The 27,212-nt window shown below is 42.2% G+C and overlaps 2 protein-coding genes across 2 annotated transcripts in view; both read right to left on the reverse strand.

The window, feature by feature from the left end:
- Positions 1 to 119: 119 nt before the first annotated feature.
- Positions 120 to 19,763, reverse strand: MCM6 (minichromosome maintenance complex component 6). The gene is made up of 17 exons (XM_082230781.1): positions 19,578 to 19,763; positions 17,560 to 17,706; positions 16,900 to 17,010; positions 15,627 to 15,876; positions 12,843 to 13,008; positions 11,741 to 11,886; positions 10,863 to 11,013; positions 9,846 to 9,987; positions 8,635 to 8,776; positions 8,427 to 8,534; positions 7,222 to 7,377; positions 5,632 to 5,760; positions 4,646 to 4,807; positions 3,823 to 3,958; positions 2,121 to 2,285; positions 1,428 to 1,567; positions 120 to 612 (listed from the first exon to the last, which is right to left on the reverse strand). The coding sequence occupies exons 1-17, from the start codon at positions 19,694 to 19,696 to the stop codon at positions 496 to 498; spliced, it is 2,487 nt and encodes an 828-aa protein (XP_082086907.1). The 5' UTR covers positions 19,697 to 19,763; the 3' UTR covers positions 120 to 495.
- A 3,275-nt stretch (positions 19,764 to 23,038) lies between these two features.
- Positions 23,039 to 27,212, reverse strand: part of DARS1 (aspartyl-tRNA synthetase 1) — a 52,660-nt gene continuing 48,486 nt past the window's right edge. The window contains exons 13-16 of the mRNA XM_082198537.1: positions 27,104 to 27,184; positions 26,535 to 26,646; positions 25,530 to 25,601; positions 23,039 to 23,594 (exon numbers count right to left, since the gene is read on the reverse strand). Coding sequence (XP_082054663.1) covers positions 23,503 to 23,594; positions 25,530 to 25,601; positions 26,535 to 26,646; positions 27,104 to 27,184 — 357 coding nt within the window. The 3' untranslated portion in view covers positions 23,039 to 23,502. The remainder of the gene's footprint in view (positions 23,595 to 25,529; positions 25,602 to 26,534; positions 26,647 to 27,103; positions 27,185 to 27,212) is intronic.

Genomic DNA, 27,212 nt, shown 5'->3' on the forward strand with positions numbered 1-27,212 from the left:
GCCTATAATTTAAGCATTGAACAACAGATCCCAAATCCGGTTTGGAGCCATAACATTATAGAATCCTATTTAAAGTGGCGTTTGGGCCTATTTCTGTAGTGAAAAAGAAAAAGAAATCATTTTGTATATAAGGAATACTTTATTTTTCACAAATTAAGACAGGAGTCAAGGGGACCTACAACATAAGATTATGCTACAGAGATGCAGGAAAAGATATGTAAAAAGCGTAAAAGGAGCATGAGGATATGGAAGTTTTGTTCTAAAAAGCTGCCCTGTTAGGTTGCAGGACCCTTTTTCTGGAAAGGAATGGAGAAGCTTTTCCCTTAATAAAAGAGAATTAAAAAGAGAAGGTGGGTGAATTATGTGACAAAGCTTTTTTTGGGTAGCCAACTATGTACAACAGTGATAGACAGATAAGATCTAAAATTAGCCAGTTGAGTGCTGGTCTCCAATAGGGAATGGATAGGTTGTGACTGTAGAATTGTTTCATAATCTCTAGTCTTCCAACAAGTAGTTAGGATTAACTACAAGGTAAGGGTCTTCTTCATCCATGCTCTGTCCTTCCACGGAATCTTTCAGCCCTGTCTGTGTGAGCTCAATTAGAATGTGGTCCTGAAATACAGAGAGCCTCAGTCAGGCCATGTTCTGAAGAGTCCTAGGTCACACGTTGTAAGACACTCCAGTCACAAGCACACTTACTTCAAAGGAATGCCATTGCTTTAAAGCAGGATTTACAGTGGTACCTCGGGTTACATAAACTTCAGGTTACATACGCTTCAGGTTACAGACTTCGCTAACCCAGAAATAGTACCTCGGGTTAAAAACTTTGCTTCAGGATGAGAATAGAAATCGCACGGTGGCGGCGCAGCAGCAGTGGGAGGCCCCATTAGCTAAAGTGGTGCTTCAGGTTAAGAACAGTTTCTGGTTAAAAACAGACCTCCAGAACGAATTAAGTAAGTAACCAGAGGTACCACTGTACTTCCAATTGAGCAATTAATACCATGCCCTCTTCATCTCAATTTCTCACAAAACGTATGTGCGCTTATGTGCACCAGAATTAAAAGCTACCACCAACAGCTCATCAAGTGCATTCTTCTGCATATCTACTTGGAAGAATGTACTACTGAGTCAGTGAACTCACACCCAAGTATGTGCAGTATTGTAACCTTAGATTACAATCATATGCACACTTACCTGGAACTAAGCTCCACTAAACACAACAGGACATGCAATTCTGTATATACTTACTTGGAAGCAAGACAGATTTAACACAGTGCCATGTGTCACAAGGTAAACATGCATATAGGATGGGGCACTGAGCTAATCAAAGTCCACATTATTTTTATCATGATATATTTTATCATGGAATTTAAAGTAGGATTTTTACTTCAAAAAAACCTTACAATTTCAGGTATAAGTGTACGTACATAGTGTGTAAGACGATGGATCACTTTTTCTATTATCATCTTCTTATTTATCAGTTCTTCTTCAGAATCTATTTCTGATTCAATTTCCTTTAAATACCAGTTGATAAGTTCACTCTTTTTTAAGGAGGTGTCATCATCTTCTGCAGGAAGAAAAGAAAGCAAGGTGATGATGATGAATGATGATAAAACACTCTGAAATCCCAGACTGACTGCCTCAAAAATGTTTCAAACATGATTCAGGAAGTCAAGACACCATATAAGGAAAACTCTTGCCGGCAGCATAAAAGGGGAGCTGGACTTTGTTTATTATTTACAGCTAAGACCTTCCAACCCAGGATTTATATTTTTGGGGGAGTGGGGGAAAGAGCAGAGGGGAATTGAACTTGCTGATCCAAATTGCTGAATTGAGCCCCAAATCAAATTTGGCAGGCTGTCTGCAACCCTACTTCCTTCTCCCACTCTTGCTACAGTTAGCATTAAGGGGAAATCATCTTGTAATGCTAAGTCGGAGGGTGGGAGAAGGAGATGATTTCATGGGGACTGTAGCTGGGGAGGGATGGCTTAAACCACATAACCCCACACACTGCAATTCTGAGACCTTCCCAGTGGCTTGCACTTGGATATCAAAGAACATGCAATGTGATTACTAAGCATGTACTTAATTCCGCACGCACCAAGACAATGATTTCTTACCTTCTTCCGATTTTCTCAGATGCATTACAATGAGGTTTGAGATTCGGCGATATTCAGGGAAACTAAGCCTTAGGGAAGCCTTTGGTGCCACATCCTTGCTTAGATCATCTGCATGTCCATTGATACCATTCACCAAGCCATTAACGACTGCAGTGTCTCCATCTCCTGAGCACAGAAAGTTTTTGTACACATTATGCCAAGGTGGGGACAGAAGCCAGAGTACAGTGGTGCCCTGCAAGACGAATACCTCGCAAGACAAAAAACTCGCTAGACGAAAGAGTTTTGCGGTTTTTGAGCTGCTTCGCAAGACGAATTTCCCTATGGGCTTGCTTCGCAAGACGAAAACGTCTTGCGTTTTTTGCAAGTTTGTTTCCTTTTTCTTAACACCGTTAATACAGTTGCGACTTGACTTCGAGGAGCAACTCATAGAACGCGGTGTGGTAGCCTTTTTTTGAGGTTTTTGGCGATTTTTGAAGCTTTTCCAAAACTTTTCCAACACCGTGCTTCGCAAGACGAAAAATTCGCTAGACGAAAAAACTCGCGGAACGAATTAATTTCGTCTTGCGAGGCACCACTGTAGAAGCACATCACGAATGACTTAATTGCCTGTTTTCCCCCTCTACCCAGAACAAACATTTTGAGAGTGTAGCAGTTGCATTTCTCTTATTATATCAAATGATGTTATCTATATATTCTAGGTGGCTGAGATTTTATAGTCTTCCAAACAGATACCTTATCATTTTCAGTTCTGTAGCCATAAGGATTTCAGGGCATAGTTCTTATTTTCAAAACAATAAATATGAAATATATGATGTCTTGTTATCTTGATTAGACCAATGCACATTATTGACTGATTTACAGCTCCATAAGATACATATCTGCTCAGAGTTAAGCCCTACTGACTTCAATGGGAGTTACTCCTTGGTAACAGATTACACGATTGTGGTTTAAAGCTTATATATTGGGTCCACAGAAAGGTTCTCTTAGTAGTCCACACTAAGTCCACCACATATAAAATAAAGAACAAAGAACAAAATGCCTTTATTTTTATTTTTTTTAAAACAAAACAGGTTTCAAATAAAAATCCAATTCATTTAAAAGCTTTTTGGTGGACTAAATACTTGTTGAGAAGATGCCAAGCAGGGAATGCCAAGCAAGAGCTCCACCACTAAAAAGGTTCCACTTGAGATCTTAAACCTACTGGCTTAAGGCAAATGCACAGTGTGGTAGCACACGCTAAAAGATTCTCTGCTCCACTCTGCCTCCTGTTGCTGCTGCACTGCCAAGAAAACAAGCCAGAGCCTGACTTGTCTTGAAGTCTGTCTGTCTATCTATCTATCTATCTATCTATCTCTTCCCTTCAGATAGGCAGAACCCTAGGCTATGCAAGGCTTCAAAGGACAAAACTACAACCTGAACTGGACCTAGAAACAAGCAATTTCCAAGAATTATTTTAATATTAAGAGGTTTATTTTGTGACCTTTATCGTAACAGCTTTCAATGAGGCTATCAGGTAAAAACATTTGTCAGGTGTTCCCCAACCTGGTGCCTTCTGAATGTTCTGGATCACAGCTTCCAACCCAGCCCCAGCCGGCATGGCCAGTGACCAGTGACAATAGGAGCTGTATTATAAAACATTCTAGAGGCCATCCCAGGTTGTAGGAGTCTGATGTAGTCTATAGTTCATCAGCAAATTACTCACTCTGAACTCCATCCTGGGCCTCAGGCTCATCAATGGCTTGTTCTTCATCTTGGTCTAAATTGATATCTGGAGTTTCAACTCTGATGATGGATTTGTTCAATAACCTGAAGGCTTCCTTCACATGTTTTGGATGGACCTTTACAAATATTTAAGAAGAGTCAAGATGAACAAAGAAATAACTGTCCAAACACACATTATTTATTTATTTAAAAAAAATTACATGCCATGAACTTGTATTAAAAAAAATCCAAGGCCGTGTGTACAACAAAATATACACGTGCAACAATTTACACACAATACAACTGATGGGCTCCAAAACATCTCTTGGCCATAGAAGCGACAAGAGTACTTTCCAACTTGTCCCCTTTCCCTGTGCCAAGGAGGAAGGCTCCACTAACCCTGGATTCACAGTCAAACGCCAGACACCACCATCTTCTATAACTGAAGAAAGCTAAAGATACAGTTCATAAAGTTGTTGTCTTTTACTTAACTCTCTTTCTCCCTCTGAAAGACTGAAGGCTTGTGGGCCACACAAAAACTTGCAGCTGGTCTAAAATTTCAGCTAAAAACTTCTGAGGGACAAGCATTTCCACCCCTATGTAGAAACATAAGCTAGCATTGGACTGTTTACAAACTGAACATGTAACATTCGTATAAAAGGTTTTCATTTCAAGTGACAGGAATCCCAAGATTTATGCTTAAAATGATGAGAATGAACCACGGGCATTCTTAGCTATATGTTTAAACAGAATAAAAATGTTAAGAACAGCTGCATTGGTCAAAGCTCTGTCCTGTACCGTGCTGCCCCATTAAGTTTAGCTACCTCGTCGCAGCAATGCATCCGTGCCATTGCTTCCGATAGCCGAATCATGCTTTCCAGCTGCCGCACTGTGATTCTCCATGACGATTTTGTAATGCCGGAACCATCCCTCTGGCGAAGGCGCTTATATTGTTCAACTATAAAATCCTCCGACTCCTTAGAAATCTATTGGAGAACGAATGAAGGGAAAATGTGGTAAGCTATAGTGAAACTGTGCACCACTTCCCATTTATAAACTTCATATATTCATTGGGGCGGGAGAGTCAAACGTCTATTACAAACTAGATCAACAGCTGGATATGGATTCGGCATTTATTTGCAATGAACAACAAGAAAAAATCAGTCTAAAAAAATCATTGCGTAATTAAAACGTGCCTGTCTACTGTGATTGACAAGAGTGGCACAAAAATACAGTACAAAATTATTTATTTATCGTATTTATATGCCATCTTTCCTCCAAGGGGCTCAAGGTGGCATGCACAGTCTGTCCCCCATCCCCTTTTTCTCTTCACAGCAACCCTGTGAGTGACTGGCCCAAGGTCACCATGCGAGCTTCATGGCTGAGTGGGGATTCCTACTCTGGTCTCCCTAGCCCAACACTCCAACCACTGCACCACAATGGCTCACCTGAACACTTCTTGCTGCATCAAACAACAGACACACTAAACTTTAGGCAAACACAACTGGCTCCAAATTGCTGCCACAGAAGTAGATACCAGTTACACTACATCCTAATTAACCAGGCATGCTCATACGTGAGCCTGAGCATTAGCAACAACTATGTCGAAGTCAAAGTAACCACTATACGTTTGGTATCAGTTCAGGTTTCTCATGCCATGCTGTGCTCAAACTCTCTGGAATCACAGATCTCGCAGAGTTGGAAGGGACCACAAGAGCCATCTAGTCTAATCCCCATGACCCTGGGATTAAGAGTCTCACGCTCTATTGACTGAGCTATCCCAACCTAATGCTGAAGTCTGTCTCATTACCTTGGGTTTAAACTGCCTGGCAAAGAGAAGATACCTTCGGATGTCATCTAGCGAATACAGGCGATCAATCGATTCGTCTATCCTAGAATGAAGATCCACAATGCGTCTTGCAATGGCATAATCTGTAACCTGAAGGGGGGTAGGTTTTGGTCAGAATACACGAACTAAAGTTATAACAAATCATTAACAAAACAACAGAATAACAATGATGCACCCAGCAACTGCCAAAACGTTTGAGGACATCTCGATGGTTGTTTTCAAATGAAACTGAGCTGTCCAAAACATGAATAGATACCAAATTAGTCCAGTCAGTGAGTTCATTTGAGTCTTTAGAGGTAAAAAGAGAACACCAAAACAGAATTTTTCATTTTAAAAAACCTACCATCTGTTGTAGAAACAATCTGTTTTACACACTTTTTAAAAGGACTAAATATTCTATTATGCACAAGCTTCCAAATAATTCCATCCGCTTAGATCCTAAGAGAGTTCATAGAAGGAAAGTTTTCCCTCTCTTGCATCGCAGCCACCAACTCCCCCATTACATGCCAGCTACCCTGAGGTGTGTGTTTGTGTGGGATGTTTCTCCCTTCCTCCAACAATCTCCTGCACATCATCCTACATTATTCAGTAATGCCCCCTAACACTCTAAAAAGGATTTTTAGTCAGGTGGACACAAGAGAGATGGGGAACTTTCCTTCCACAACTTTCTTGAGGTTGATGCAGGGGCGTAGCAAGGGTTGCATGCGGTGGGGGCGGCTCGCCCCGGGTGCCATCCCTGAGGGGGTGACAAAAAGGCATGTCGCCACACAAGGGGGATTCTCCGCCCTGCCACCGAAGCGCTCAGGGGATCACTTGCCCTGATGCTGCAGCGCGCAGGGGATCGCCCGCTCCACTGCTGATACCACAGTGCACCCCCCCTCCTGCACGACATGGGTGTCCATGCAGCTAACTCCGTTATTGGGTTAATGCAGGGGTCAGCAAACATTTTCAGCGGGGGGCAGGTCCACCGTCCCTCAGACAATGTGGTAGGCCGGACTATATTTTTTGGGGGGGAAATATGAATGAATTCCTATGCCCCACAAATAACCCAGAGATGCATTTTAAATAAAAACACACATTCTACTCATGTAAAATCACCAGGCAGGCCCCACAAATAACCCAGAGATGCATTTTAAATAAAAGGACATATTCTACTCATGTAAAAACACACCGATTCCCAGACCAGCTGCGGGCTGGATTGAGAAAGCGATTGGGCCGCATCCAGCCCCCGGGCCTTAGGTTGCCTACCAATGGGTTAATGTCTTGGATCCCAAGATAAAATTGCATCTGCCACATTGTTGTAAGGTGTTCAGGTTATGCTACTCCCACCCCATATGTGCCACTGTGTAAGCAATGGGCAGACTAAGACAGAAATCTAGCAATGGTTGTGGGGGAAGCAAAGACACACACATGGCAATGGAAGGGATTAAAATGCACCAATGGGAAGAGTATGAATGGGCAAAAAAAGAGAATTCCTAGACAACTGCATTTATAACTTGCATATTTCTGAGTCTAAAATGCATAATATACAGTATGTAGGTTACACATTACCTCATTGCATTCATCCACAAGAATAAAGAAGAGATCAAATCGAGACATGATGGGGGCTGATAGGTTTATGTTCTGTTTCAGAGACTTTGCTCTATCATAACGTCCACCAACTGGGTTAGCTGCAGCCAAAATAGAGGTCCTGGCATTCAGAGTAGCCTGTTAAAACAAGAACATGTTTGTTTGCTTTTCCTAAGCAGTGTAGATTTGTTAACAAATTACAAATTACATAAAGAAAAAGTGTTGGGGAAGAAAACACAGCAGTTTCAATGGTGCCTGGGCGCCAGTTTGATCAATCGTGTAAAAAACATCCTCCACCCTAGCAAAATACATCAGTAGGAAAATGATTTCCAAGAACACTGTATAAGACGATAGTAAAGCATTTATTATATTTTCCCTGCAACATTTATAACAAAGGTGAAAATCAGAATATTTCATTGCAGGCTACTTTCTTCACTGTTTATGTGGATGGGCTTTTTAAAAGGAATACATTCTACTGCTGTTTAAGGCCATCAACATGCCCCTAATTATCAGGTGCTTAAGCCACTAACTTCATGAAATTATGGACACCTAACTTGATGTATATTGCAACCCAATTGTTAACTTTCTTGCTTAGAAGCATGTCCTACTAGGTTCAATGGAGCTTGCTCCCAAAAAAAGCCTGCAAAGGATTATAGCTCAATTATCTAGTTTTTCACAGTGGGACAGATTTCTGGAAGAAATGTTTAAGAGGAGTGACCAGCATGAAAAGTTGGGTGTTGTGCAGATGTCGTCCAAGAGTAGTGCTCCTGCTGCTTTCCTGGATGGGGTGGGGCAGAAAAACCATGGGGTTGGGACTATTGCAGGACTCTCATAGCCACTAACTTCCTACCATCCTCTGGGCCCCTGCACTGGTCCAGGTAAGCAGCAATATTACTACTGTTACTACTGCTGCTGCCAGGCTTAATTTTGACGTTGGGTTGTGGAAGAGGAAGATATCCTGTTCTGGATATGGACTACAGACTGCCACCCTCTTCTAGAAGCGTTCAGTTGTAAGAAAAGTTCCTTAGTTCATCTAATGGAATGAAACTATTTGACAAAAAACGGGAAGGGTGGAAAGAAGATCTGGCCCAAAGATCACTGGAGAAGCAAAGAAATCTCTCTCCAATACCATACACATTAATCTGAACAAAGGATACACAAAGTTCAAGCAACACACAGCCACTTACCTTAACTCCTGCTTTAGTAATGGATATAGTCTGCTGCTCCATAGCTTCGTGAATGGCAACTTGATCCCTCATATCCATTTTGTCAAATTCATCAATGCAACAGACTCCCTAAAAGAGAGTGTAGATTCAACAACTGTACCTCCGTACTTGAAAACAAAAGGGGCCCCTCCTTTCAGAGCTACTAAATACTATGCATTGGATAACTTACATTATCTGCCAACATTAGAGCTCCAGCTTCAATGACAAATTCATAGGACTCTTCATCTTTCACAACAGCAGCCGTTAAGCCAGCAGCGCTAGAGGCCTTTCCACTGGTGTAGACAGCTCGGGGGCTGAACTCCTCCACATGCCTGTTGGTTCAAATTGGCAGGCTACTCAGCAATTCGCATCAGAAAGGGCAACACAAACACCACCGTTGACTTTAAAGTTTTGCAGGCTGCAGGGCTCTAAATTACCTAGCTGATTATTCAATAGCCATGAGCAAGGGGGGGGGGGAGCAAGCCTATTTAGTAATTACAATGTTTATTACATCAAGAATGTAGTTTTTGTTCCAAAAAGTAGCAGCACCCTGCTCCGTGTTTAAGATCTCCTGCAGAGGCCCTTCTCCTTGTATTCCTTCCATCAGGAGAATGAAGGGCATCTACCGGGGATGGGGTGGGGGGGCTTTCTCAGCAGTCATAATGGAGGGCACTCTCCCCACAAGGAGGTTGGCATCAAAACTGTTATCATTTCAGTGCCAGGTTACAAACAGTCTTTTTCACCTAGGCGTTTTAAGATATTCTAGTCATATTAGCAGAAATTGAGTGATATTTGTAAAGAAAACGATTAGAGGAATACATACAAAGCAGAAAGAAATGATATTATACAATTCAAATCTGTGTTTAAAAAGAATGTTTATATTATGAGAATGGGTATAATAAGAAGGATGGGAAGGATTGTGTGGATGAACACTTTTGGTTTTTTTATTTCTTATCTTTGTTATTTCTTTTCCTTTTTTTATTACAGTACTTTATAAATTTTCTATTTACTATCTAATTTTCTTTTTCTTCATATGCAAAGAGATAGCACATGTTTGTATAGATACGTAATTTTTTAATCAATAAATATATATAGCCATGTTTTTTTTTATTTTTGAAAGTCTCTACAACCCCATTAACAACATCTTCTTGGTGCACCACAAATTTAAAAGACAACAAAATACAACTACAATCCAAAACCAGAATAACTGGTAAAGAGACAGAAATCTCTTTACACAGAACACAGAAATCAGCATAAAGCCACTGTTTTACAGAGGAAACAATCCTATATCCTTTTACCAAAGACTAAATCTCCTGAACACAACATACACGAACAAGTACTTGTAGCCAGCTACCTAGTGACAATGCAAGTTAACCGTACGCTAGTTCACAAGAAACTTACTTAAGAAATTGACTCTTGGCAGTACTCGGATCACCAACAATACAAACGTTGATGTCACCACGAAGTGAAGTGCTTTCTGCTGTTGTCTTAGGAACGCCACCAAACAGCATGAGTAAAACCCCTCGCTTAACTTCATCATTACCTGCATCACAATAACTAACAGTTAGTTTTGGGGACGCTCACATTTAGAGTCAATTCTAAGAACACAATGCAGGAGAAAAGCTTAGATTCTAGTTGTTGTTATGGGCTGGCTTCAGACAGTAATTCAAAATTCAAACAAGTTTCTTCAGGGACTGGTTAAATCTCTGACAAGCTACTGTTCTGACTGAGCAGCATCAGCCTGGTGGATAGCCACAGGAAAGTCTCAAAATCATAGCTGCTTCATCACCTCTCTCTGATATGGTATTAAAATGCAAACAAGGGACGTGATCGCTAAACATACTTAAATATTACAGTTCAGATTTATTTGTGTTGGACAGAGTGATTACCAAGATAACACAGCAGTCAACAGGAATAAGCTATCTTAAACGGTCTATAAATCAGAGTTCAGGGTTATAATCATCTTTTAGAGCAGAGGTTACTGAATAAGGAAAAGCCAGAGAAGTTATCTGTACAGATTAAAACCCACAATTACAGGATCATGTTCTCGCAGCAAGGTTTGAAGTAAAAGGTAAAACAAAACTAGGGGCTCTTAACCCATGGTCCCATGAAAAAAGTATGCACAGAAAAGCAGCATTATGAATTTGCAAAAATGACCAGAAAACAGGCAAATAATCTTAAAAAGGACTGCATGTAACTCTCAATTGCTGTATTCTTATCTTACTCTTTGGGTACAACGCATGACATACAGGAAACAAAATTCACTGTTTTGATACCTCCTGTTCAGAAGGGATAACAAAACAAAAAAAGACATGAATACATATTAGACAATAGGAATTTAATTTGAAAGCTCCCAGCTGACCTAGAAAATTAGTCAACAATAGCAATCATTACTATGGCTCCACAATTAGATCTTACCATGTATGGTTGGAAAGAGGCTGGTACAAAGGTTGTGATAAAGGTTTTTATCCTGGCTCATTTCAAATACTTTTTCCCACTCCTTTACTGACATCTGGTTTTTAATGCTTTCTGCAGTCTGTTCTTCATCTCGCAGCTCTTTGCCACCAAACTAAAACAAAGAAGGTTGAGGGGAAATATATAAAAATGCAAATATATTGCAGAGACTAGAAAATAACTTAAGTCTTAAGTCAGGATATGGGACGCTGGGGGGCTCCAGATGCTGTTGAACTCTTAACCCCCACCAGCCCCAATGTTCAGGGGTGACGGGGAATGTAATTAAGCAACATCTGGATGGGCACAGATTTCCTATCCCTGCCTTAAGGCAAAGGTGGGAAGTATGTCACAAGAGGACTTTAAATTAAATATCTCCAAAACGAGACCATTTAGGGATGGATCTAAACATTCAACATGTGGCAGCAGAATGCAATAAAATATTTCAGGTTATAGCTGGGAGAATACTCCCCCAAGCGGATGAGGTTGGAAGGTTCTAGCCCAGAATTTGGTCTGCTGTTCTAGTTCTTGAATAAGAGTATCTAAAAAGGGTCCAATCTATCACTTTACTCTATTGCAGTGGTTCTCAACCTGTGGGTCCCCATATGTTGTTGGAGCACAACTCCCATCATCCCTGAGCGCTGGCCTTGCTAGCTAGGGATGATGGGAGTTGTAGTTCAACAACATCTGGGGACCCACAGGTTGAGAAAGGCTGCTCTATTGCTTGGCGTAATGATACACTGAAAGGGCACAGAAGGCGCTCACCTTTCCTGGGGGACCAAATCCTATCATTAATATCTTCAAGAAAAATATTCTGGAAGCTCCTCTTCCTGAGTAAGGCTTACCCTTGGGTTCGTTGGTGCAACGTAACATGCTAGAAAGACCAATTTATAGGATAACTCTCTGACTCCAAGTGCACGAAGTCCTCTGACACCTTCAGTTTCATAGCCTTCTTTCCCACTCACACGAGAGCCAGTTTCTGCACGGACACCTATAAGAGCAAGACCTGTTTTAAGTTCTGATCCAGGAACATGTGGTCATTTTCAGCCTACGCTCTATGTGAGACTGACCCAGAAACTCCAGCGGGTGCAGAATGCTGCAGCGAGGCTCCTCACAGAGGCTCCTCGCCGAGGGATCACATTCACTCGGTGCTGTACCAGCTGCACTGGCTCCCGATGGAGTACAGGATCAGGTTTAAGGTGCTGGTTTTAACCTTTAAAGCCCTATACGGCCTAGGACCCTCGTACCTACAAGACCGCCTCTCCTGGTACGTCCCACAGAGGACCTTATGGTCTTCAAATAAAAACATCTTGGAGATCCCGGGCCACAGGGAGGTTAGGCTGGCCTCAACCAGAGCCAGGGCTTTTTCGGTCGTGGCCCCAATCTAGTGGAACGCTGTGTCACAAGAGACTAGGGCCCTGTGGGACTTGACATCTTTCCGCAGTGTCTGCAAGACAGAGCTGTTCCGTCTGGCCTTTGGCCAAGGCACAGTCTGACCCCCTCTCTCCTTCTGTAATCTTCATAGAACTCTAGCCCAATGGTTGCCATTAATTTGATTCTGAGCTGATTTTAAAATGTATTTCAATTAATTGACTGTGATTTTATGTAAACTGTGCTATTTTTACTGTTGTTAGCCGCTCTGAGCCCAGCTTTGGCTGGGGAGTGCAGGATATAAATAAACAATTATTATTATTATTATTATTATTATTATTATTATTATTACACATTTGAAAAAAGCAGAAAGGCACAGCTCTTCACTTTGGAATGTAGGTGGTAATAGCAAATCCTGTACTGAACAAGCTCCCACCACAGAGAAAATAATTTGAGCCTAGCCTTTTGCTTGAAGTATACTGAAGCTGCAGTTTCAGGAAGGCTGTCCTACACATGCCCTTTCTTAACAAGGAAGGAGTCCCTCACACTGCTCTGCTCTGCTCAGGGTCAACCAACCTGGGGTAGACAGCTGGGACACATCAGGCACAACAATGAGGGAACCTGTGAAGTCACACTTGTCACCAGCCTGGGCCGATTCTACAGCTTCAGCCCGCAGTATCACCTCAACACTGCGAGGAATGCTTCCCCGGGGTAGCTCAGCTTGTGTCTCCTGAATACGCACCTGATGAGATAGGAAAAGCAAGATGTCAAGAGGCAGGAAGTTACCGTATTTTTCGCCCTATAAGACGCACCTAGTTTTTTGGGGGGGAAATAAAGGGAAAACATTATTTTCCCCCCAGGCGCGGGGCTGGGGCAGCCCGAGCTTCCCCCGACCCCAGCCCCATAACAGGCAGCTCTCTGCAAGCCACGGGAGCCCAGTGGTGGCTCCCGCTGCTTGCGGAGAGGTCCGCGAAGCCTGGACGCGCTGAGATCAGCGCACGCAGGCTTCGGGATGCAGGCAGCTCTCCCCAAGCAGCGGGAGCGTTCCCGCTGCTTGCCGAGAGGTCCGCGAAGCCTGGAGAGCGAGAGGGGTCGGTGCGCACCTACCGCTCTCGCTCTCCAGGCTTCAGCGAAAGCCTGCATTCGCCCCATAGGACGCACCCACATTTCCCCTTCATTTTTGGAGGGGAAAAAGTGCGTCTTATAGGGCGAAAAATACGGTATCTTATCGTTACTAGTTTACCTGAAAATGTCACAAAACTGAACCCAAATGTTTCCAGCATGAAGACTACTGGGGGGGGGGGAGATAATGACGCTGCATTCCTAATGAAGTTCCTTACATTTTTTAAGAACCCAGAATTTTTGAGATTTCTAATTACCAACATCAAGTTTCTAGGAGCCCTAGTAACGGTTACAAATACCTGGTTAATTTTCAGGCTCTATCTGATAGCTATCATGGAGCATCACCATAAAACAAAACTAACAGCACAGCTATTAAGCAGGTTCCCTTACATGTCTAGATCACCCTCAGTAGGCAAAGGGCAAATCTTACAGGGAACACTGTCAGATGTGCAAGCTTGTTTCTACCATGCTGACAGCTGTGGGGAAAACTGAGAGTGTGAGGAACCAGTGGGCTTACAGATATTGTTGGACTCTGACTCCCATAAGCCTCAGCCAGCATAGTAAATGCTCAGGGGTTATGGGACCTACAGTCCAATAACATGAAGGCGGAGAAGACGAGACACAAATCCACAACCCCTAGGATAGAGACTGGACAAGTGCCAATCAAAGCAACAGAAGACAACCACCAAAGAAGCAATACACCAGCAGCAAAAGATTCTGTCAAATATAACTCTTAGTTTTCCATCAATGACAAATGTCTAAGCCCGCATTCAAAGCAGATTTTTGTTGATACACCTTTCTTCTTCTCAAGTGGAAAGCACTTTACAAATGTGACAGGTCTGTACAGCAACAAAACACATGTGGTTCAAAATGGTAAAGTCAATAATGTTTCTAATATTGTGAAAAAATATCTAAAGAGACTAGGTGGTCCCTATAGGCTACATGATGAGATCACTTCTCAGCGCCATTGCTGATCTCTACAGCAGCTGAGACAGATTCCTAAATTTACAAGGTGCATCTTGCTCTTTGGGTTCTGAAAAACACCTGATAATTAAATACATTTTTCACTACAGAAAATGATTCTTAGTAGGTTGAATATATGCACACTTTAGTTTGTATTGTGAGCTTTCCTCCCGTGAAACGAAGGCCAGGCCCCTTCCATTTGTGCAAGGTGTGTGTGTGTGTGTGTGTGTGTGTGTGTGTATGTACCTGACCTCTCATGCTAACTGTGGAGGGTCCTGCACTCTGCTGAAGCAGCTTTTCTGGCTATGCAGGCAGCCGCAGGGAGAAGTTACTGGGGAAATCTGACTTCATCCCCTCCCTCCAGTGGGAGCATGACATGAGTGAACTCCATTCACTTCAATTATGAAGACAAGACAACTTCCAGGTCTGAATACAGCATTCTGGAAGACGAATGGCAGTAATTTACAAGAGCTGCCCATAAGATATTCCAGAAGGACTGCTGTGTTATCCTGCTGTAATGAAACCAATGCAGCCTTGTGGCACCTTAAAGACAAACTAATTTAATATGGCATAAGCTAGAATGCATTTCGTAAGATGCATTCACTGTATCCTCAGTTGGCAGATTTTCACTTACACACAGGAAAAACACAAAAATTGCTACATTTTATTCAAGTGCAGGTGGTGACTGTTTTCTGTACATTCGACTGACATGTGACTGCTGATGCACAGGTCTGACCCAGAAAAGGGCAAGACAGGAGTGGAACAGGGCACAGTGGACTTATGTGTGCTCCGCTGATGTGTACAAGGAATGGATCTCCTGTGCAAAATGTTCACCACTTGTAGTAAGAGCAAAACTTTACACTTAAAGAGACACAGGACATAATGCTAAATCACTGTTCAATCCTACATCAACAGGCCTTTACCGTCAGGCACCTGAGTTCCTTCTCCTTCCTGCATGCCAAGAATCCCGTCCTTTCACTATAGTTTAGTTTACTATTTTATCCAAAACCAGCAAACTAAGATTTATTACCTGCAAACCAAGATGTTTTGATTCTGGATTCCAAGGCAAGCATAAACTTTAGTTTGTCAATTTAGACTAAACGGCATACAATGGTTTGCCACAAACTCGTGAAAGCAGGGAGGAAATTACAATTCATGTGGTGCCAAACCATGGTTTATTTAACTTTACAGCTGAACCAGTCAAGTATAGAAGACTAACCTGACATCACATCATGTTTTCAAACCCAACAGAAATTCTGACAATTGCTGAATTACCTTTTGAAAGTCAACGAATCTGGATTTGTTGGTGTCCAGAAGGAACCGTTTCCTATTGGCACAAACTGGGTTTCTGCAGATGTTGGGTTGTGTGTACTTGAACTGCTGCTCAACATCTTTTATCACTGTCTGGCAATCCAGGCACAGGAATGTTCCGCTTACGAGCTCTGGGTGAACTGGGTGGGTGCGGACCACTTGCCCACTAATACGCATTAGCGATCCAATTCGAGCTGACGTCATTTCACGAATTCTGTTTAAAGAACAAAGTCAGATTCAAAAGCTCATCTGTTTTAAAATACATTCCGGAAAATCAGATAGCAAGTGCATGGCCTATTATGATCCATTGTTGTCGAAAGAGAACCAGAACTGACAAGTACAAACTGTTCTGTAGCTAAGAACAAAGAAGTACCTGTTCTGCTCACAGCAGTTAGGTGCAAGCCAACTGAATATGGTGGGATGATTTCCCTGACATTTAAACAGAGGACGTAATCAAACCTTTAGAAGTTTAGGAATCTGAGCTGCTGACTTTCAATCTTGTTCCCCGTAACTTTTAAAAATACCTTGTTGAAATATTGTAAACAAACAAGACACCATGGTTGACAGTGTCTAACACCACATAATGGTCCAGCAGAATCAACAGGACACACTTCCCCATTTTATTTTTGGCAAAGGTCACCACCTACAAAGGATAGCAAAGTCATTTCATGATCAGGCTGGAAGCCAGGCTGAAACTGATTTTCTAGGCCCATTTCATTAAGGGAAACCTGGAGCTAAGATGCTACCGTGAGACCCAATGGGTTTCATACTTTAATGGAAAGAAGCATTTGCCACAACACTAACCCACACAGCTAGTTCTTATTGGACAACTTTTCTTAGTCAGGACGGGCAAGAGTCTAAAGCACAGGTAGTAGGCCTCATATCTGCAAAATCGCTATCCATGTCTTCGCGCAAAAATCATCAGAGTCTGGAAAAAAAACTTCTCTCCATATTTCTGAAGCATACCCACATGGCAATCTCCTGCACACTTTCTTTTAACTATATAGAACACAAGGCATAAGTGTATTGTTCCCCTCACTAAAAAAGAAAAATTTGATGGGAGTATGGTTGTATGCATTAGCATCACTCCACTTGATAAACCATGTTGGCTATCAGTATAGTCTGAGGCCATTTGAAGGCTCCTGAATCGTAAATAACATCCTACAAAGAAGGAGCTTATTTGGAGTTAGCTTACTAAATTGTATGCTTACATCTTTACAGTATCAATGTATCTTACTTGTGTCTGGTAGGTAGGTCCTGGAAAGCAACATAGAAGTCCTTATTGGGGGGAACATTTCCATGGTCTCTAGCAAAGGTTTTTACAGCTCGACACAAGAAAGGATAGACTCTAAAATAGAAAAAAAAAAGTTTTAGTGATGCAAATCTATATTTTATACCCTTTGGATCAAAGTAGCAGCATACATCATGATTTTCTATCCTTTAAAGTATCTTGAAAAGTACATTGGTAAAATACAGTAATATTAAAACAAGTGAAAAATATAAAACTGTGGTCTGACAAATCTGTTTGGTTTTTTGTTCAAGTAACAACTTTGCAAACGTTATTTAGTATGCCTGACTATACTTTAAAAAACCACCACCAGAGGGCTGTGAATGACAAGCACCTTTAACTGTGAAAACGTATTCCCTTCTTTCTTAATATTACTTAGAGCAGAAATGGGGCACCTGTGACCATCCGTATGTTTTTGAACTACATCTTCCATCATCCCTAACCAAAGTCCATGCTGACTATGGGGCATGAGCTGGAGCCCAACTTCATCCAGAGATCCACAGGTTCCCCAGCCTTGACTTAGAACTCCTCTAATAAAACCCCGGATGGGTAAAATAGTTATGATGGAGACAACTATTCAATAAAACATGTTTACTGGAGCCTTCTTACCTATAGAACTCTTCTTGGATTGTGGTAGCAAGCTGCTGATTAAACTGCTCCAGATCCTCAAAGCTCACAATTAACGTGTTTCTCTCTGGACGAATCAATTCCTCTGCATCTCGCAAGTATTTAACTTCTCCATCACTGTTCTGAAATCTGAAAATAGCAATATTTTAAGGGACAGTTTGCAGGAATCGTTTCCTAAATAGTGAGTTTGTGCACATGCTACACTCTGTGCTAAGACTATAAAGAAAAAGGCTTAAAAGCTAATAATGAGACACCATCACTTGATGAGAGGGAACCCCTACTGAACACCTAATGAAAAGCTGAGTTATCGCTGCGAGTAAAAATGTTCATTTTGTATAAGCTGCACACAGAATACTGAAGAGCCCTGACATTTCACTAATTATGCCACATGAAAAGGAAGGAAGCATCTAAATATGAGAAAAAAATACACAGATCCCAGTGGTGTGGTCATCAGATTACAAGAAATAATGATTACAGTTAGGAGGGTTGATGTAATCAGTGAAAAAATGAGAAAAAATAGCTGCCTTTTATCAAGGAGTCCCACACTACAGCCCATTATAAGCTTTGTAGTCCTATGCAAGTTTACTCAGATGCAAGAATCATTGAGCTGAATAGAATAGAATCATAGAATCATAGAGTTGGAAGAGACCACAAAGGCCATCGAGTCCAACCCCCTGCCAAGCGGGAAACACCATCAGAGCACTCCTGACATATGGTTGTCAAGCCTCTGCTTAAAGACCTCCAAAATAGGAGACTCCACCACACTCCTTCGCAGCAAATTCCACTGTTGAACAGCTCTTACTGTCAGGAAGTTCTTCCTAATGTTTAGGTGGAATCTTCTTTCTTGTAGTTTGGATCCATTGCTCCGTGTCCGCTTCTCTGGAGCAGCAGAAAACAACCTTTCTCCCTCCTCTATGTGACATCCTTTTATATATTTGAACATGGCTATCATATCACCCCTTAACCTCCTCTTCTCTAAAATAGGATTTTACTGATTCGTAATAGTGTAGTGGTTAGTGTGTAGTGTTAGACTAGGACCTGAGAAACTACGGTTCAAATCTCCACTTAACCACGAAACTCAGTTAGGTGACCTTGGGCCAGTCATTGACTCTCAGCACACCCAACCCCACTGGGTTGTTGTGAGGATATGGGGCAGGAAGAGAACCATGTGCAACACCTTGAGGTCCTTGAACAGAAATGTAGTCGTAAATAATTAAAAGTGTGCATAGGATTGCAGCTCTGCAGACTGAGCCTATGTACACTTCCTCAGAAGTAAGCCTCAAAAGTGTTTAAGCTGCAGCGGCAGATTTACATTTGAGCAAAGGCAAGGTGGGGCTGTTAAAAAGCTGTTTCACAGCACTTCAAAAGGTTAACGTTATTCAGGAGGAGGCAACAGCGGATGCTGAATGCTGCAAAGAAAAACCCCTACTACTATTCTTGTTTATTAAACTTATTAGTCCCTCCCCCCCCAAAAAAACCCTAACTCAAGGCGACTTACAGCAGTAAATAAATAACACGTACAATTAAAACCGGCACAAAACTAGAGTAAAATATTTATCCCTCTCTCCATGGGCGTGGCCAGGATTTCTGTAGTTAAGTTTTAATTGTTTGTTTGTTTTAAGGCGGGCAACTGCGCCCCCCCGTACGCCCCCCCCAAATAAATAGGGCACACCTGTTGACATGTGGGAATGAGGCGCAATCTCAGCAATCAAACGCACTTGTCCAAACAGAACAAAACAAAAACAACAGCGTCTTAGGGCCAGGAGAAGCACGATGTCAGGGGATAAATACTATACACTCTCCCCCCCCCGCCCCCCACTAAGGGAAAGCACAAGTGCAAAAGCTACGGGGAAGCGGATGAGCGCCGGACTTGCTCCCAGGTGGAGGGTGGCTATCTAGGCCTCTTAGCCCAGCAAAGCGCAGCGCACGACCACCGCCAAGCGCCCAAATCCGCCCTCCTCCCCCCCCCCCCGTTTCGCCCTGCGGCTCCTACGACTCACGCTTCGAGGAAGTCCTGGAACAGCTTCTGGCACTTCTCGGCCACCTCGTCGCGGATTTGCTTGAGCGGTGCCGCCGCCGCTGCCGCCAGCCCAGCATCCCCCGCAGCGGCTAAATCCATGGCGGACAAGTTCTCTTTCTTTCTCTTCTCCGGCTCGGACAGAGGGGAGAATTCGCGCCACTAGCGACGCCCTCGTGACAGCGCCCGCCAATCAGAAGCGCTCGGAGGCCGAAGCCACGCCCCACCGGAACGTCCGCCCGGGAAAACTTTTCGCGCCAAACCTGACGGCGCGGGAAACTGGGAGAGCGAGCTGCGGCGGCGTTCTGAATACGCAATAAGTGGGCGGGAACAACCTCTGCCACTTCTCAGTGTAAGAAAACACCAGTGGCGTAGCGTGGGTTGTCAGCACCCGGGGCAAGGCAAGTAATTTGCGCCCCCTAACCCGTGGATTTTAGCACTGATTTTAGCACTGCGAGTGCGAGCGCGCCCCCCCCCAGATGTTGCGCCCGGTGCAGGGCCCCCCTGCACCCCCCCACGCTACGCCACTGGAAAACACACACACACAGAAACACACACGTGTGTGTGTATATATATATATGTGTGTGTGTGTTTCTCTCAGTGCAAGAAAACACACACACATACATATATATACGTATGTGTGTGTGTGTAGATATATGTATGTGTGTTTTTTTTCTTGCACTGAGAAGTGGCAGAGGTGGTCCTGCAGGAAATTTTGGTCGGTATTGGCAGAAGGGGAATCTCCTGGCCACCTGCCATAGAGGCTTTAGCAGAGATTCCTGCATTGTATGGGGTTGGACTAGATGACCCTTGAGGTCCCTTTCCAACCCTTATGAATGCAAGGACTCGAATTCTTAAACGTGCCTATTCAGAAGTAAGTGCTGCTTGTTTCCAAGGACGCTTACTCCCGGGTAGTTATGCGTAGGAATGTAGACAAAAGTGCACGCTGGTTCGGACCAGTGGAGCATCTGACCCGGGTTACTCCTCTTGCAGAGGCTCAAGCCTGTGGGAGGCACGAAAGCAGGACGCGAGCGCCACACAGCCGCCCTCTTCAAATCTGCAATGCAGTTGTTTTCAGCCACCTGCTGGTTTCCTTTCGTTTTTGTGTCTTGCGTCAGCCTGGAGGTATCTAGCCAACATGAAGCTAAGGCTTTCCTATGGACTACTTGTTATCAGCCTTTAAAAGTATGAGGACCTTTGCCCCAGCCTACCTCAGTCAAAAAAAGCAGCAAAATTCATTTATTTACATATAGTCCCAATATACCCAGCACCCAACAATCCAGTTGCAAAGCATATTAAATATAATTTTATTCCTTCACGAATCTAAATTCATTTATTTCCACAACAAACACATTGATCAACCCAATTAGCCAATTCAAAAAGGTATGAAAGATTTGTAAATGCATTATTTCCTCAGAATACCCAATGGTCAACAACCCTACTAATCAAACCTGGGAGCCAGATGCGGCCCAATCGCCTCCTCAATCCCTCAATCCGGCCCATAGACAGTCTGTGAATCAGCATGTTTTTACATGAGTAGAATATGTGCTTTTATTTAAAATGCATCTCTGGGTTATTTGTGAGGCAAAGGAATTTGTTCGTCCCCCCCCCCAAAAAAAAATAGTCCAGCCCACCACATGGTCTGAGGGACAGTGGACTGGCCCAAGGTTGATATTCCAATTGTAGAGATTGAAGGAGATGACCATTGGGGTCCCTTCCAACTCTACAGTTATATGATTCTATGATGGCACATGACATTCACCGTGAGGATGGAAGTGGAATTGCCCCAAGTGTCATGTTTAGAGTTGATTTCTGCAGAAGTATTTGCATACAGTTACTAGAAATGTTAACTAGGACCACTAAGACAGACAACATGTGGCAGCCATCCTTACAGCGGGCTAATCTATTCAGTAAAGAGGGAGTGAAGACCTTGATACAGGGATGTCATTTTTTATTTTGCAGTATCCCCCTTAATGGGTGTAATGTGCTCCAATTCATAGGTTGTCTACTGTCAAGGCACCAGGTACCACTGTTTAAGAACTACTGCCATCTGTGTGAGTTACTCAAATGTATATACTAAGCATAGCAATATGGAGCAAAGACATTTCCACACACATGGGATAAAAGCATAAGGGATGATGTGTGAGAAAACAAACAGAAATCTGCAATAAATTTATTTGTCCTAAAACATCATTTTCCAAACCTTTCAGCATGAATCAGTGAGCGACTCTGTTATTTATTAGGATGAAGCATCCAATAAAGCCTATTATCCAGAGATACTACTAGCTCTGCATGGGAAAAGGTAATTGAATTTGATCGATTCCAGTTGGATTAGCTGAACAAACAACTCTTTTTGGAACCAGATTTAACAGCAATAAAATTGTGGTAATAAGTAGTTATTTATAATCCACTTAACAAACAAATACAGCTGGGAACGTGCACACACAGGCAAACCCATTTTAAAAAATGTTTCTGGGAATATGCCAGTGCTTAGTACTCAGAGCTGGCCCATTAGCTAAAATGCCTAACCTGGTTTCTCAACTGGGTGACTTCATAGTCCTCATTTTCTGCACTTTCCATTTTTTGCCCAGACCTTTGTTTTGAGTGATAATCCTCAAAAAAGGTATGAAACAAAATATCAGTGTGTCATTTGGCTGAGTCTATTTAAGTGTCTGCAATTTGCACAAACTGATTCCTGCATCAAGACCTTTAATTAATGGCAATGCCCCTGAAAATTAGGATACCATAATTCTGTATATACATTGGTACCATCCACGTCAAATCTCACATCACGGCTTAATTGCTTGGAAACACTTAAAAATCTGGCCAGCAGTTTAATAATAATAATAATAATAATAATAACAATAATTATTATTTAATCTCTCACTCCTGAATAAATAAAAATACCACAGAATTGTAACTATTAGCTCTTTTAGTTGCAATTTCAAAACATAAGACCAAATTATTGTATTTTACAGCAGCATCAGTGTGCATGGCACTTTACAAGAGAGCAGGTTTCAGTATTACAATCTCAGCGATCTCAGGTTCCAGGATTTACAATCTCAGAAAGTATGGGTAATGTCACTGAACTTTAGTTCCCACCGGCTTCAGCCCCCAAGCCTAATGGTCAAATATTATAGGAGTTGTAGTTCAGCAAGAGAGCCCCAGCCATGCTGTGGCCCTGAGGTTCCTCGCATCTGTTTTAAGCACATTCTCTTAAGGCTTACATACATGATCATCTCTTTTATCCTCAATAGTCCTGTGAGATACGGAGGTTGAGAGGCAAGCCAATTATTAAGGCTCCCAGCATTGTTCATTGTTCAGCAGGGATCAAGATAATTATGCCCTGCTTAAAGTTATTTTCTAGTATTGAAAAGCATGACAGCACACTGACAAAAAAATACAGACAAATTCTGCAATGTAGAAAAAAAGACACACACACACAATAGTTAGGGAGTTTTATTGCAACCTGCATTTATAAGTATGTAAGATCAGAGTTCAGTATTTCCCATGTTAATTCTCAAAATAATCCATTTCCAACTCACTTATTTTCTCAATTTTTCTTACTACTGTTGATCAAATTCTACTCTGCTGCCATATTTTTTAAAAAACAAATGTCCTCCCCTTATTACACAACTATGATTTTTTTTTAAATTCAAGTGTATAGAAAGCTGTAAAGTACAAGATGATAACAGTACCCTTAACTTCAAATATGTTTCATAAAAAGATTACGTTTTCTGCAACATGACCCAGATCTGTTAAAATGGTTGGCTTCATTATTAGTAATAAATTAGTAGAACATTTGTTATTGTGGCACTTTAGTAGGTTAGATGTACATCCGTTGCATACTGCATTTATGCTATACTGTTCAGAGCAGGGAGCAAACTTTCAAACTCGCTCTGGTCTCCTTAAGGCGTTAGACGTTTAGGATCACGAGGGAACATGGACGTTTGCCTGACATTGCTCAGTCCAAGGAACAGCATGGTGACTCTTTCCAACCCTGTAAAATTAAATTCAGTCTCATCAGCTAGAAGACCAAGTGGTGTATACATATACAGATATACATGAACCAACAGAGTGGTTCATGAGTCACATCAAGCTTTGTACTCAATGTGCTCCTCTGCTGTACAGCCAGGAGGGGATAGAAAGTTTTCACTTTAGTTTTTAATTCAATGCAATTTAACAGGTCATCCAAACCCTAATCCGTGGTTAATTGAAACAAAGCAACCCATGGCTAGTAGGCAGCTTGTTGGGTTTGGATGGAACACCAAGCTTGCAGTTCATCACAAACAGAAGAAAACACAGTTTGAGCTGCCACACTTGCTAAGAAGAATTTTGTTGGAGGGCATCACCACACCCCAAAGCCTCATATGCACAGCAGGCTGCCCCATTAGCTTCTCCTGAGAGCGCTCTCATCCCTTAAACACTACCACATGCTCATTAGATCTGCAACACAAACCATTGCATCGCAGCAGGCTAAGCTCAAAATCCACTGTGTGGATCAGTGCTACAAATTCTTCAAAATATGTAATTTCTATTTCTATTAATATTTAAAGCAGCCTTATGCAAAAAGTACCACCAATCTGAAAGCCTTATATCCGAAGTTGTTTGGTTTTTTAGTTTGGCAAAGACGGGATCCAGCAACGTTTTTACCAAGAAAAGAATGCAGGAGGCACTTACAGGATATACTGATTAACCTTTCCCAGGCTCACGGATTCTTCTCCGTAAATCTACCCCTAGCTGTTTTGCCTTTAGCCTGGTTTCAGAGCTTGGTGAGATAAAAAGAGGATAGGAAGCAGAGGTGAGGTAGGTTAATCCCACCTTCTCTTATTCTGCAAATGCTTCCCTGGTCGTCCCCTCAATCAGCAATATGAGGGAAAGATGGGTTTGGGAAGCCTGCATTTCCCTTCAAAATGTGAAAGTCTGTGAGGCTGGTGGGGCTAGAGCCCGGAACAATTTTCCTTCTCAGCTGAAGCCACACCAGAGCAGTTAACAATGGAAAAGTATCCCATTGCTTTCTGTATTTGAGTAGAGTAACATGGTTGTACAGTGGACGCTCGGGTTGTGAACATGATCCGTGCGGGAGGCATGTTCGCAACCCGCAGCGTTCATGACCTGCACATCTGCGCACACACGGGTTACAATTCGGCGCTTCTGCGCAAGCGCAAAGTGCAATTGAGCGCTTCTGCACATGCGCCGAAACCCGGAAGTAACCATCCCGGTACTTCTGGGTTCAGCGCGGTGCGCAACCCAAAACTGCGCAACCCAAAGCGTCTGTAACCCAGGGTATGACTACTATTTCGTGTTTGTCATGTGCTAATTACTGCCTGCAAAATTGTTCTTGTAAAATCAGCAAAGTTTTGCCATATAAAGCATGTTGCATAACCTGTAAATGAAAAGGTGTTAAATAAATCGTCAGCTTTGTACTTGGGAAAAAAAATGTTCAAGTTTGGTCCAAATACAACCAGTGGAGGTGGGGAAGAATTAAATGAGTTTCGTCAAAACGCACTGGGTATTCTAGACTTTATATCATTACCTCTATTAACAGTAGGGATAAATCTCCATCAAATAAACAACTGCTTTCTTTCTTCATCATTCAATGCCCCACTAGTGGGAAGGGGGGCTGGGAAGGAAACACCACTGCTAACAAGCAGTAGGATTTTCTCCTTTGATTGTGGGCTTTTGAATCTTGTCCGATCATTTCCTTTGATAGTTGTCTTGTAAAAAGGAAAGCAAAGCTTAAAGCATGGATTGTTTTATAAATCTCAGAGATAAGAAGCTTAGGATGTTTCTCAAACATACACATGCCCGGTAAATCCAGGTTAGCTTTCCGAATTAAGCTCAAATGCTATGATCATCTTTGTTGTAAAACTGTCCTTCCATATGATGATAATCCAGGGCCAGAATACAATGAAAATAAAATAAAGTACGTTACCTATGCCACCACCAGCATGGGGAGGTGCACCAAAACGGAAGGAATCAATGTAAGACTTAATTTTCTCTAAATCTGTAAAAGAAATAGATTATTTTGCTTTACATCCAATTCTCGTTAGCAGCACAGCAAAAGCATGCAGCATAAATAGAAAGAATACACATTAATCCAAAGTAGTTCAGTTTCTGGACAGCTCCCCCCCCCCAACAGACTATTATTGTTTTGCACAAATCCAGTGTGCTTAGTAGCCAAAGCTGTGTTGATCCTGTTGTTGCTGTTTAAAAATTGAACAAAAGATATGAGCAGCAGCTCTGTTTAAGGGGTTACACCCCCACCCAAAAAAGTAAATCCACAGAACAGCAGATTATTGCTTTCGGCTTTAATATAGTACAAGGAAAGGCACCAGGTCCACTAGCCCCCAGGCCCACCTGTCCTTTCTGTAACTGACATCCTACCTGGGGACAATATTCTCTGATTTCCCTTCAGCAACTAACAAGTGCACGTTTACCAAATGATAAAATGATTACCCTGAAACACCTGCAGGTATCCAAATCCACTTTTGTGCATCCCCTGCATTTAAGTCCACCTGACAATTCAACATATTTGATGGTCCCCTGAGGTTTTGGATGGATGGAACTGAAATATAATTTTAGCGAGACTGACAAATATTGTACAGAATAGAAACTCGTGACCTGGGGAAAGTTCCCTGGAACAGGTACCCTTAGAAAAGTTGTTTGTGGCTGAAAACTTGTTGGACACATTTGTTATATGTTGCTAAGACACTTGCTAAGACTAAGATCCTACACTTAGGGCCCATCAAAATCAACATAGTAAGTTAGATACTGCTTAATTTCAATGGGAAGTAACTTAAATTTGGATCTAACCATTATATTTCTATACAAAGAATAAGGCTTCCATTTCCTGCTCTAATCTCTCCTCTTCATATCCTTGTTGCATGCATTGATTTGAAAGTGAAAGACAGGAATATATATATATCTGAAATATTACCAATGCCATGATGCAAAGCTCTCTCAGTCAGCAGCTGAGGATCGTGAACTCGCTGAGCCCCAGACAAAATTTCTTCTCCCCTCATGAACATATCATAGGAGTTGGATGTCTTCTTTAAAAAAAAATTGCATTTTAGTAACTAGCAGTTAAACGGTATGCAAAATTTGGCTGTTGTTAAGCGCAGATTATGCCCATCCCACTTCCAACGAAGAAGGCAGGCCTCTCCTTCCCTTGTGTCCACTGCTTTCAAAACTGCTGAAACTGTAAGTACAAAAGCAGCATCTTTTTCCATTGGAGATCATGGGACTTGTAGTAAGAAAAACAAACACCTGCTGATAGCATTGGTTTTAGTTCCTGAAGGAGCCTGTGCAAACGACAATGATCAGTTCAGATTATGAGACCCATACCTACTCAACACCTGACTTTAAACTTACTACATGAATATGGTATAATTGTGGCACAAACTCCATGCCAGGCCAATCCCCTCGTGACACCTGAAAGTGGCCTGCAATGTTCCATCATATTTCACAGCAATCAAAACACTGATAAGCATGTGACAATTTACTTACAGGATTTGCTGGATCTGGCATTGTGTAGAAAGGTCTTACAGCCAGAGGATATTTGTCAAGAATATAGAAGTCAGTGTCATACTGCAAAAGACCAGGTGTAAATAAAATT

The sequence above is a fragment of the Podarcis vaucheri genome (genome assembly GCF_965113315.1).
Source record: "Podarcis vaucheri genome assembly, chromosome: 1".
Taxonomy (NCBI): domain Eukaryota; kingdom Metazoa; phylum Chordata; class Lepidosauria; order Squamata; family Lacertidae; genus Podarcis; species Podarcis vaucheri.